The sequence below is a fragment of the Corylus avellana genome, chromosome 10, assembly GCF_965113065.1.
Source record: "Corylus avellana chromosome 10, dhCorAvel1.hap1.2, whole genome shotgun sequence".
NCBI classification, from domain to species: domain Eukaryota; kingdom Viridiplantae; phylum Streptophyta; class Magnoliopsida; order Fagales; family Betulaceae; genus Corylus; species Corylus avellana.
In genome coordinates, this window is record NC_142499.1 from 6070646 (window position 1) to 6082689 (window position 12044).

At 34.5% G+C, this 12044-nt stretch overlaps 2 protein-coding genes across 3 annotated transcripts; both read left to right on the top strand.

The window, feature by feature from the left end:
- Positions 1-167: 167 nt before the first annotated feature.
- On the top strand, positions 168-3166 carry LOC132191902 (pentatricopeptide repeat-containing protein At2g20710, mitochondrial). Its single transcript, XM_059607029.2, has 2 exons — positions 168-546; positions 1350-3166. Exons 1-2 carry the CDS (start codon positions 229-231, stop codon positions 2640-2642), a joined length of 1611 nt encoding a protein of 536 aa, XP_059463012.1. The 5' UTR covers positions 168-228; the 3' UTR covers positions 2643-3166.
- Positions 3167-4303: 1137 nt separating this feature from the next.
- LOC132191429 (nucleic acid binding / methyltransferase) lies at positions 4304-7755 on the top strand. 2 transcript variants are annotated; one of them, XM_059606443.2, is made up of 5 exons: positions 4304-4374; positions 5371-5835; positions 5963-6121; positions 7061-7142; positions 7276-7755. In XM_059606443.2, the coding sequence occupies exons 2-5, from the start codon at positions 5497-5499 to the stop codon at positions 7425-7427; spliced, it is 732 nt and encodes a 243-aa protein (XP_059462426.2). In that variant the 5' UTR covers positions 4304-4374; positions 5371-5496; the 3' UTR covers positions 7428-7755. The 2 variants fall into 2 exon arrangements, with proteins under 2 accessions (XP_059462426.2, XP_059462425.2); XM_059606442.2 differs by having other exon boundaries at positions 4306-4374; positions 5466-5835.
- The last annotated feature ends 4289 nt before the right edge of the window (positions 7756-12044 follow it).

Consider the following 12044-nt stretch of genomic DNA (forward strand, 5'->3'; position numbering starts at 1 on the left):
CCGAGAGATAATATTTGGGTTTTAAAGATTTTAAATTGTATCTTTAACATTGTAGAAGCATTTTGTTCAATTTAATTGTTATAGGCTTATAAATGAATAACTTGTTAAAAAAAAAAATTAAAATTAAAATGTCTTCTTGCCTCTGCCTTAAACCCTTCTCTCTCTATTACAAAAAACAGAAACCCCCTCTCTGTCTCTCTCACACACTGACACACACAACACACTGAGATGCTTTCATTGCTGTTCTCCTACGTGAAGCTTCCTCGAATCACCACAGTGCTGGATTTGGGCACTCGTTTGGGTCTCCGAAACCGACCAAACGTTTCGCTCTACTCGACCTCAACCGCGCCAACGCTAAGGAGAAAACCCTTGAATCCCTCGCTGACCGATCTCTACCGTCGGATTTCGCCCGTAGGAAATCCCAGGGTCACGATTGTGCCGATACTCGACCAGTGGATCGCAGAAGGCCAAACCGTCAGCAGAGAACCCCTCATCGCCATTATCAAGGAGCTCAGATATTACAAACGATATGTTCACGCCCTTGAGGTATCCCTAATTTCATATGTTAATAAAAATCAATCAAATTGGTCGAAATGATTACCCTTTACTGCGTTGTGTACGGATTGATACATAGACTTCGTTTGTTAGTCAGAAATGCTTTGATTTATTTCTCTAAGGTTGTTTGAGAATTGATCATGATTACTTGCATCAACAACTCTGTGTGGTTATGGAATGCCCACATTTCTAAGTAGGCACATTGTGATTAGTGAACCAGCATTGCCTTTTAGTTACCCCTGGCACTGATGTACAAGTAACAGAAATTCCACGATTCCCTGGTTAGCATGAACAAAATATTAAAATCATCATCTCTTTGTTGTTTAAATCGTTTAGGATAAGTAGTGATTTAATGTGGTATTAGAACAGTTGTTTTGATTTTGAAACTTGATCCGTGAATGAGAGTGTTAGAATATGAGCGCTTTTACACTCTCAAGTGCTTCACTTTCTAACATGACAATTGCAGAAAGAGAGTAAGCATACGTGATTAAAAAACTTTGTAATGGAAAGCTAACGTGGCGACTACCACGTTAGGGAGTAAGCACTTGAGAGTATAAAAGAGGGAGTTTGTTTAGCATTTTTCTTAGAATATTAAAATTTGCCATTTCTTATATGTTTATACTTTTGAAATGAATGATAAGGACTAGAGAGAAGAGAGCTCATAACATGAAGGATCCGAAAAGTAACTATGCAGTATTGTGAAAATGGTCATCTTATTTTTTATATATATATATATTTTAAAAAAAGTCCATATATAAAAAAAGTCCTGATTGTCATTTTATTTTTATGCCCAGGTATCTATGTGGATGACTGACAAAAGGTACTTTGACCTTTCGGTCCGTGAGGTTGCCATCCGACTAGACTTGATTGCAAAAGTTCATGGGATAGAACAAGCTGAGAATTTTTTCAATAATATTCCAGTAAAATTAAAAGTTCTTGAGGTTTATAGTGCTCTTCTCAACTGCTATGCCCATGTAAAAAATGTGGAGAAAGCAGAGGCTGTTATGCAGAAGATGAGAGATTTGGGATTGGATAAGACCGTAGTGGCTTACAATGTTTTGCTTAATCTCTATCATAAGACTGGAAATCATGAGAAGCTTGACACTCTGTTGCATGAAATGGAAGAAAAGGGCTTCAATTTTGACAGATTTACATTTGGCATCAGGCTCAGTGCATATGCAGCTGCTTCTGATGTGGAGGGAATTGACAAGATTCTAAGAAGGATGGAATCCAATCCCAGTGCTTGTTTAGATTGGACCAGTTATGCTGTTGCCGCAAATGCGTACACAAAAACTGGGTTTGTGGAAAAGGCTTTGGAAATGCTCAAGAAATCAGAGGGATTGGTAATTTCCAAAAGAAGATGTACTGCATTTAATTTCCTTCTCACACAATACGCAGCAATAGGGAAGAAAGATGAAGTGTTCAGACTCTGGGAGTTATACAAGAAGAAGGAGAAGAAGATATACAGTACGGGCTATATGAGTGTCATATCCTCAGCGTTGAAGTTTGATGACATTGATAGTGCTGAGAAGATATTTGATGAGTGGGAATCCAGAGAGTTAAGCTATGATATTCGGGTTCCAACCTACTTGATGAGTGCTTTTAGCAGAAAAGGTCTTATGGAGAAGGCTGAAACCCTTTTAAACCGCGTAATGGTGAAAGGAGGGAAGCCTAATGCAAGGATGTACTATTTTTTGGCAACAGGGTACCTGCAGATAAATCAAACTGAAAAGGGAGTCGAAGCGATGAAGAAAGCAATTTTGGTCTGTGGGCCTTGGTGGAAGCCAAGCAAAGAAAGTTTTGCTGCCTGTCTGGAGTACTTGAAAACCAAAGGAGATGTGGAGGCGGCAGAGGAACTCATTAGATTACTCAGGGATAAGAACATTGTCTCTGTAGATATTTATGAGAGACTGATGAATTATATTAAAGGTAGTGAATCAAGCTTGTCTGCTCTCAATGATGAGATGGGAGGGGATGCTTCAATTGGAAATGGGGAAACAATTGGATTTTCTGAGCTCAAGGAGGACAGTGGCAATTATAAACCAAGTAGCAGCAACAAGTCCGATGCAAACTCAGAAAACTACTGAAACTTTTGGATGCAGATGCGTTCTAGTTTTGGAAACATGTAGGCAAAGTGATGCAGGAGAATCTAAGCCAAAGCAATGAAGGTCCCTCAGTCCATTCGCTATCTCAGGACCAGTTTTTATTGTTATGTTATGCTTTATATCATTATGTTTAAAAAAATAGGGTATTAAAGCTTTAATACAAACCTTTTCAAATTTACGTAACAATTCACATTTTAAGGAAATGAATGTCACGTGGACTCCATGTGGCTAGTGTGGTAAATGTCACATGGAAATGGACTACCACTCCAGTTTGTAAACGTAGTAAGTACCATGTGACTGTCCACATTTGAGTGGCTAGCGTGGTAAGTATTACGAGAATTGTTACGCCAGTTTGTAAGGGAGTTATAGTAAAAGTTGTGATACCCCTAGTAGAAATCAATGACTAGGATTCTAGGATTAGTAAAAAGATATTATAAATAGTCTCTTTTGAGCTATGGAAGGCAACATTTTCTTTTCTAACATATGAAATTTTAAATTTGAGTTCTCTCGACTCTTTGGAGCCTAGAAATTAATCTTTTATTGTTCAAATTTCAATTTCTCTTTACTTATAATCTTGTTTATCTTAAACCATTTTGTAAGTGTCAATCTGAATATAAGTTCTCATTGTCGCATCATGAAGATAGATGATCAAACATTCAACTTGAGCACAAAATCTTTCTTGTTCGAAGATATGAGTAAATGCTTTTTAGAAACTTCGCCTTAACAAACTACTCTATCGTCGTAAGAACCTTCAGGGTAATGTCTTTTGTCGAAGTCGTTACCAAGGAAATATGTATGAGGCGAAATTATCGCCTTAGGAACCTTAGTGGTCGCCACTACAAGTATTTGATAAATGTAAAAATGGCTTTATAGAATTTAGGGAGCAAAACGACGACGCTTGGTTGTTTTACTACAAACCTTGTGCAAAATCACTCTTGTCTCATTCTAAACAGGATAAGTGCAACAAGCATCAAAAGAAGACTATGAGCTCGGCTTGTCGAACCGTTGTTGAATTATTTTAAGGAATATCTTATGCATTTTATTTTTCTCTTTAAACGTTCTTCTTAAGTCCTTTTTTTATCGAACTTTTAAAAAAATCAACCATTAAATTTATAGGATTCACACGAGTAAAGGTGTAGGTCCTACATATCCAATTATTGATTTTTTTTTAAATAGATGTGAAAATGACCGGAAAAGATCTTTTAATTTTAACATCAACAAAAAACCTGTAAATAAACGTTTCAAAAGTATAAAATTGATATGGTTTGGATGCATATTTAGTCGAGAAAGAATATAGATTCATATAACACACACAAAAAAAAAAAAAAATGCATTACCAATTTACCAGTGCTAATATATTGCACTTTATTTTTTTATTAACATATAAGCTATACATTATACAACATAATTTTATTCCAAATAACCACCAAATCCGCAGTGAAGCAAGATCCGAACCCCTCACCTCAGTGACCTCACTATTAGTTCTGTAGCTGTCTGTGACAGCACACGAGCCCAATAGATCCATATCGTGGGCACAAATCAATAAGTTCGCGTTTTACCCACCCGAACGTTTAGCCCGAGCCCGGTTTCAGTTTTGGACCTTCGAGAATTCGAGAGCATACGCTGATTGGCTGAGTGCTCAAGGTCAAGGGAATACTATGCAATCCATCATAGTTCCAGGCAAAAATTTCGCAGACCCAACATTGTGACAGAGGTAAGCTCCGATCCAAACCTTCCTTTTCGGTTCCTAATGACACATTGTTCTTGATGCCTAGGGAACCCTAACTTTAATTTAAGTTCCGTTTGGTTGCTGAGAAAATGTGGGAAATTAATCGAGATTGTGAATTTGCTTCTGAATATTTTTGGTAGAGTAAATCAAACAAATCTATACTTAAACTGAGTAAACTGCTAAGTTGGACTTAGTTGGGCTGACTTTCTCATGTTTGGAAACAAAGAAGTAGGAATTGTTAAGAAACAGTTTTTGGTTGGTTCTTTACTTTGTAATCTTAAAGAGGAGGGATTCTCTCTCTCTCTCTCTCTCTCTCGATTTGTGTCTGTTTCTTGAGTCAGGTTTGGAATTTCTGAATCTAGAACGAATTGTGTATTCGATTTGGAAACCCTATTTTACTTTCTTGTTTTTTTAGGTTGTTAGTTAACATTTTAAATTATAGTTAGGAGTATTTATGTTAGGTTGTTGCTTCGGGTAATAAAGGTTCTTCGATACAATTTTTTTTAAGCATAGGGTGAGTAGGCCTTTCTCCAATGATACAGTCGTGTAGGTATCACTTATCAGACTATATTTAGCTGGGTTCTGAGCAGCTTGGACATGGAAGTGCATAAAAATGTTGTTTGGTAATGTTTGATTTTGCTTGTGTGGAAGTGTGTAATGACGATTTTTTACACTCCCTTTAACTGTGTCTCTGCAATGGAAGTAGGTTTAAGTATATAATGTGCTAAAGTAGCTTGATATGTAGCTTAAGGAAAACTCTCATGAATGTAGAATAAATAGAGATCAGGCATGTGTACTTCTGGGGTCGGATATAGCACCTGTTTTCTCAATGAAATTGCTTATTATAGAAAAGAAAGACATCACCGTTTTTATAACCACTTCTGGATCACTGAGATTTAAAGTAGGTGTTGTTTGAAATTTAGAAGTGGGTATTAGGCAAGTATACTTGAAAGCAATAATAAATGTATTTGATAAATGTAGGATTGGCTTTATAGAATTTAGGGAGCAAAACGACGACGTTTGGTTGTGTTACTACAAACTTCGTGTGAAATCACTCTTGTCCCATTCCCCCTCAGCTTAGCTGCACTGCCGCAAGAGCACAGGAAAATGGAGGAGCTCCGAGACCATCCCAACCCTCAAAAGGACGTCGTCTCCTCGGACGACGACGACCCTCCGATGCTGAGCTCCAAAACCTTGTCAGCCCTCAAGGAGTTCCTAGCCCAGCAGAACCAGTCTCTGGGTGTTGAACCTGACCCTGACAACGTAGAGAATGGAGAGGAGCAGGAGGAGGAGGTGGCTTTGGTGACCGAGGACTGGAGGCTGAGCCAGTTCTGGTACAACCGGGAGACTGCCGAGACTGTGGCTCAAGAGGTCCTCACTCTCTGCCAGCTCTCCAATTCCCGCGTCGCTTGCATCGCTTGCCCCACCCTCTACGCCTATCTCAAGGTATTCGATTTTAGTGCTTAATATCTTTGAAAAGTGCTAAAAGTGTTGAATATCCTTAACAATCTATTGAGATTGCACAGTGATATAGGAATGTTGGCTTACATTTTCCCCCTTTATCTGATTTCAGAAACTTAATCATAATATCGATGTGCAACTTCTTGAGTATGACAAACGTTTTGAGCGACACGGAAGTGAATTCACTTTTTATGATTACAACCGACCAGAAGAGTTGCCATCGGAACTGAAGCATGCTTACCGCATTGTAGTTGCAGATCCTCCTTATCTGGTAAGCTTATATGCGTATGGTTTGGAATTTACCAAAAAAAAAAAGAGTTTGGAATAGTTAATAACTAGCCCTTCTGCCTCTTTGGACTTGTTCTTCCTTTGTGGATTCCTATCAAGTATCCATCCTTTACCTGGAAGTAATTCAAAGCAAGTTCTTCTTTCACTTTACTATTTCAGTATTTTTCCTCTCATTATATCTTCTATTTATTTATTGTCTTTCGAACAAAAACTCTATGCTTTTGTGTCCCTTTGGTTTAGCGGATTCAAAAAGTACGGTTTGAAAAAATAGTAATTTTGAAACGGAGTTAATGAAAATGGGATTTTTCAAATGGACTCTCAGACAGGGCACTTTTCATGATTTTGTTCAAAAACACCCGTTTAGCATCCGAAATTATGGGACCAAATGCACTTGCACTCACTATGAGGGACATTATTGTATGATCTTTTCAATTATTTTCTGAGAATGTCTTTTTAAACTGTTTTGTATCCTTTTATCGGTGAAGTTGTATAGAAAAAGTCTAGAGAATCTGTTTTGCTTAGTTTTCTTCCAACCATTTTGAAACATCAACTCCGTAAAATCAAGTCAATGTGTAATCCTTCCCATATGATTCATAAGATTGGTATAACTGGAAGTTCGCTGATTTATGTTATGGACATCTGTTGAGTGTTCTGTATAGAGGAATTTCAAGGTTTAAAAATAGCTTGTAGAAAATATTATGCCTAATAAGATCTTGCCTGGTGGTTGAGTCACATACCATGCAAAGGAATAAAAGTTCTTATGTGGGTTCAACCTTTTTGTCACATCTCCTTGGTAGATATGCATAAATGGGGCACCATATGTGGCAATATAGCTTTTCATATTATTTAGTTGTGAAAGTTATGATTTTTTACTGTGATGAACAAATTGATGAGCTGATTGAAATGACATTAATAATGACAGAGTAAGGAGTGCTTGGAGAAAGTCAGTGAAGCAATTTCTTTTCTTTCACGGCCGCAAGAATCTTACTTGCTTCTACTTACAGGTAGACATTCTACTGTTTCACGAATGAGATTCGTGAAATAGAAAATAAATGTAGAACAATCTTTATCATCATCTCAGGGCATTGATTATGTTCTAGGGTAAATTTAATAGTTTGTAGCACTGATGACTTGCAGGTGAGGTGCAGAAAGACACAGCTGCTGAGCTTATGGGCTTGCGTCCATGTGGTTTTCGGCCTCGGCACTCTAGCAAACTTGGAAATGAGTTTCGTCTGTTCACAAATTATGACCCAGGAAATAGATTAGGAGGCTGGGAGCAAGAGGATTAGGTGCATTGTCTTTCTACATGACCCTAAATTTGTAATCTATGTTCATTTTGACAAAATTATATATGCATGTATATATATGAGCTACTCCTCCCAAGCGTGTGTTGATCCACCCCTGTACACACACACATCCTTAATATGTCCTGAGGAAAGAGCTGTATTATTAAGTTTGACATTTCATGATATGTTCATAACTATGGTGTGTGTTTCGTTATATTTTCTCCCCGTGGAAATATTCTATGGAGGCTACTTGAATTTGCCATTTATCTTGTGGTATTTGGTTTAAGTTTTGACCAATCAAATAGATGAAAAGGAGGTGCTTGAGATCTTCCTTGTATGTCAACAGATATGCTTATTTCTTCTTTTCTTCTGCTTCCTTCTATCTTATTATTTCTCTGATAACTTATGGATGGCCATTGGCTTTTCAAATTGAAACGTCTTCATGATTTTGTGGTTGCCGGGCTTTTGCTCTTTTCTGTTATTGGTACTTCTGGCATATTATTTTTCCCTATCTTGTTAGCCATTTATGAGTTCCAAATTCTGACAATCCATTAGTGAATGAGATTTGGATTAGATGCTGTTAAAAAAAAAAAAAAGGTATTTTCAAATTTAATTGCATTTTTTTTTTCTTTTATGAGAGAGAAAAAGTAAAATTAGATGTAGACCGTAAAACAACTACAGTTTAAAGCACCTATTCCATTCGGTAGTGAATGTCTCTGTGGTTAAAATTTGAGACAGCTGAACTTTTGACTGCAGATTTATTGATTGGGTGATTGGAGAATCTTGCCTGCCAACCGGAGTGCCACTTCCAGAAGTATAATCAGGAGCTCTTTTGCTTGAAATGGAATGTCAGGCTACAAGACGCTTGATGAATGTCCTAAATTAATGGAGCAGATTTGAAATCTCTTTTGGTGCTTTTTTCAATGCCCAATCCCTTTGTGCCAAAATTTGATTTCTAAGTTGGACTTGTAAATTATTCCAACTGGCCCATAATCCGCGGAATTTTTCATTATAATTTAATTTTAAAATTTAAAAGTATTATTATTGTATTTTTCATTACAGGTTTAAAAAAAAATAAAAAAAAATCTGTACATTTAATGCAATTAAATAAAGCCTTACACCTCAAGTTCAATGCTTAATTCTCGTTTCGGTGTTTTAAAAGAGGAAAACTTAAATATCGTTAACCAAAGCATAAATATAAAATTAGCAATAATATTTGATATTATTGGTGGGATAGAAACCCTAAATTGAATCAATATCAAATTCAACCTCCATAAAATCACAAAATAAAAAATAAATAAATAAAGCAAGGTGATTCACTATATATATATAGGATTCTATTTATCGCTTTTTAGGTAATGTATTAATACGTATAAGTGTATGGGTTTTTACTAAACATATTAATATATTAAAGGTTTCCGATTATTTATATGGTTTTTTCTATGTATGTATATACTACATACTACGACTTTTTACGGTTTTTCATTTTTTTAAATTCTATATATTGGTTTTTTTTTCTATATATGGGATTCTATTTATGATTTTTTAAGTAAAGAATTAATAAATATAACTCTTAATTCTATATATGGGTTTTTAAGTAAACGTATTAATATATATTAAAGGACCAGTTCACCCACTAGAAAATATGGGTTCACGTCACATGTCGCAATTTTAAGGCACTTTTTAAGATGTTTCAGATATATATATATATATATATATATATATATATATATATATATATATGCCGAGTTTTGACGTAGAAAGTGCTTAGAATAGAGACACGTGTCCATATTTTTTAATATTTGAGAATGCTTAGAATTGTGACACGTGTCCATGTTTTTAATATCTGAACCCTTTTTTATTTTTACCTCCGGTCATTAATTAGAATATAATTAATTGTGTTGATTATATTTTAAGAATTTTCCATACATAAATTATTCAATAAATTAAGTATTATTAATATCCGAATCAAATAAGGAAACAAATAATATAAATGAAATTAACCTTTTTTATTTCACACCAACAATATTTTGTTTAAATTTTAAATTTTTTTACTCATAATTTTTAATAATTGAACCGTGCAAATATTGAAAGGGTTTTTCCTTTTTCTATTTTTTTTTAATGAATTAAGTGTACGATTTTTCCTTAATTAATTCCTTTTGATTTTTCTTTTTATTAACTCATGTGCCCATGTTTTTTTTTTAAAAAAAAAAAATTAAAATTTTTTTTACTCATAATTTTTAATAATTGAACCGTGCAAATATTTTCTATTTTTTTTAATGAATTAAGTGTATGATTTTTTCTTAATTAATTCCTTTTGACCATTCTTTTTATTAACTCATGTTTATCTCTCTCACCCTAAATCACGTCGGTCTCTCTCACTCTAAATTCACCCTCTTCTTCTACGGCAACAACATTTCAAAACTCTTTCTTATAGAAGTTAACGGTTGCAGAAAGTTTATTTGACCAGTTTTATGGAAATATATGTGACTCCGAACTACGATTTGAGGTATGTGATATTAGAGATGAATGTATCTTTGTACTTTTTTATATAAATTTTTAGCAATTGTGAATTGATGATCTTTAGTTTGTTTCTTGAGAATTTTTTTTTTTTTTTTTTTTTTGGGTACCAAACACCGTTTTAAATTAGAGATTAGGTAGAGATGAATATGTTTTTGTTTTGTTTTGTGAAATTTTTCGTTCAGGTTTTTTTTTTTTTTTTTTCCTTAATTAATTTCTTTTGACCTTTCATTTTATTAACTTACATTTATCTCTCTCACTCTAAATCACGTCGGTCTCTCTCACTTTAAACTCACCCTCTCCTTCTACGGCAACAACGTTTCAAAACACTTTCCTATAGAAGTTGACGGTTGCACAAAGTTTATTTGATTAGTTTCATGGAAATATATGCGACTTCGAACTATGATTTAAGGTTTGAGATATTCGAGATGAATGTATCTTTGTACTTTTATGTATAAATTTTTAGCAATTGTGAATTGATGATCTTTAGTTTGTTTCTTGAGATTTTTTTTTTTTTTTTTTGTGTGTGGGTATTAAGATATTCTTCATTTGAATGTTTTATAGTTTTTTCATTTGCTTTTTTGAATAAATGAATGTTCAGAATTATGAGTTTTATTTATATAATATAAATAAACTCACTTTTCTCCTTCTACGGCAACAACATTTCAAAACTCTTTCTTATAGAAGTTGATGGTTGCACAAAGTTTATTTGATCAGTTTCATGGAAATATATGTGACTCCGAATTATAGAAATATATGTGACTCCATACTATGATTTAAGGTATGAGATATTCGAGATGAATGTATCTTTGTACTTTTATGTATAAATTTTTAGCGATTGTGAATTGATTATCTTTAGTTTGTTTATTGAAAAAAAATTTTGTACCAAACACCGTTTTAAACTAGAGATTAGGTAGAGATGAATATGTTTCCATTTTGTTTCGTGAAATTTTTTGTTCAGCTTTTTCTTTTTCTTTTTTTCTTTTATGCTTTTCATTTTAAATTACACATATGGGAACGAATTTAGTTTGTTTTAATTTTATTTTTTAGATTAAGGGAAGATTGAAATGATTTATTTGATTGTATTAATATTGAGTGAAAATTTTTGTTATTTTTGTATCCATAAAATAAAAGTAATTAAATAATAATAAGAATAAGAATTTGTTACTTTACTTTATATTATTTTTTAAGGGAAATCATATATAAAATCCTTAAGTCAACGCGCTTTTATTAAAAACTCCCTGAGTAACTCGAAACTACTAGAAACTTCCTACCGTCAATTTTTGTTAACTACCGTTAGTCCACTCAAAACTCTCCGTTTTATCTAATTAAAATATTCATTTTTATTAATTTAATTTAAAATAAAAAAATAAAAAATTGAAGGGTGGCTAGGAGTGGCGGTGCCACCCCAGGGGTGGTTTGCCCACCCCTAGGGTGGCTTGCGGCCACCCATGGGGTGGCTCGAGCCACCCCTTGGGTGGCTTGGGGTGGCTCGCGGCCACCCCTTTCCACCCATGGGGTGGCTCGCAGCCACCCCAAACCCCCAATGGGGTGGCCTGCGGGCCACCCCAAACCACCTAGGGGTGGCCACAAGTGTGGCCACCCCCTATAGGGTTTGAGAGGGGGGGGGGGGAGTTTCACCGCCACCCCTGGCCAGCCTTTCAATTTTTTTAAAAAAAAAAATTAATAAAAAATGAATATTTTAATCAGATAAAACGAGGAGTTTGGAGTGGACTAACGGCCGTTAACAAAAATTGACGGTAGGAAGTTTTCTACTAGTTTCGAGTTACTCAGGGACTAAATTTCCAAAAAAAAATACTTAAGGAGTTTTTAATAAAAGCGCGTTGACCTAAGGATTTTATATATGATTTCCCATTTTTTTAAATGTCCAGAATTTTATGAGTTTTATTTGTATTGAAATATAATAGGTATTACACAAAAACCTATTGAGTTTAAGGTTACTCTCAGTTTTGCTATCATTCTCAATATATTGTTATAGGGTTTAGGATTACTCTTTCCTTATTTTATGTTCTAATTTATATATTATTTTTCACTCAAATTTCTTATTGTTCTTTTGTAAATTTAATTGACTTTGTGTTC

Coding starts and splice junctions, on each gene's coding strand:
- LOC132191902 (XM_059607029.2), top strand. CDS start 229: ATGCTTTCATTGCTGTTCTCCTACGTGAAGCTTCCTCGAATCACCACA. Junction 547..1,349: donor GATATGTTCACGCCCTTGAG/GTATCCCTAATT, acceptor TTTTATGCCCAG/GTATCTATGTGGATGACTGA.
- LOC132191429 (XM_059606443.2), top strand. CDS start 5,497: ATGGAGGAGCTCCGAGACCATCCCAACCCTCAAAAGGACGTCGTCTCC. Junction 5,836..5,962: donor CCCTCTACGCCTATCTCAAG/GTATTCGATTTT, acceptor ATCTGATTTCAG/AAACTTAATCATAATATCGA. Junction 7,143..7,275: donor TTACTTGCTTCTACTTACAG/GTAGACATTCTA, acceptor GATGACTTGCAG/GTGAGGTGCAGAAAGACACA.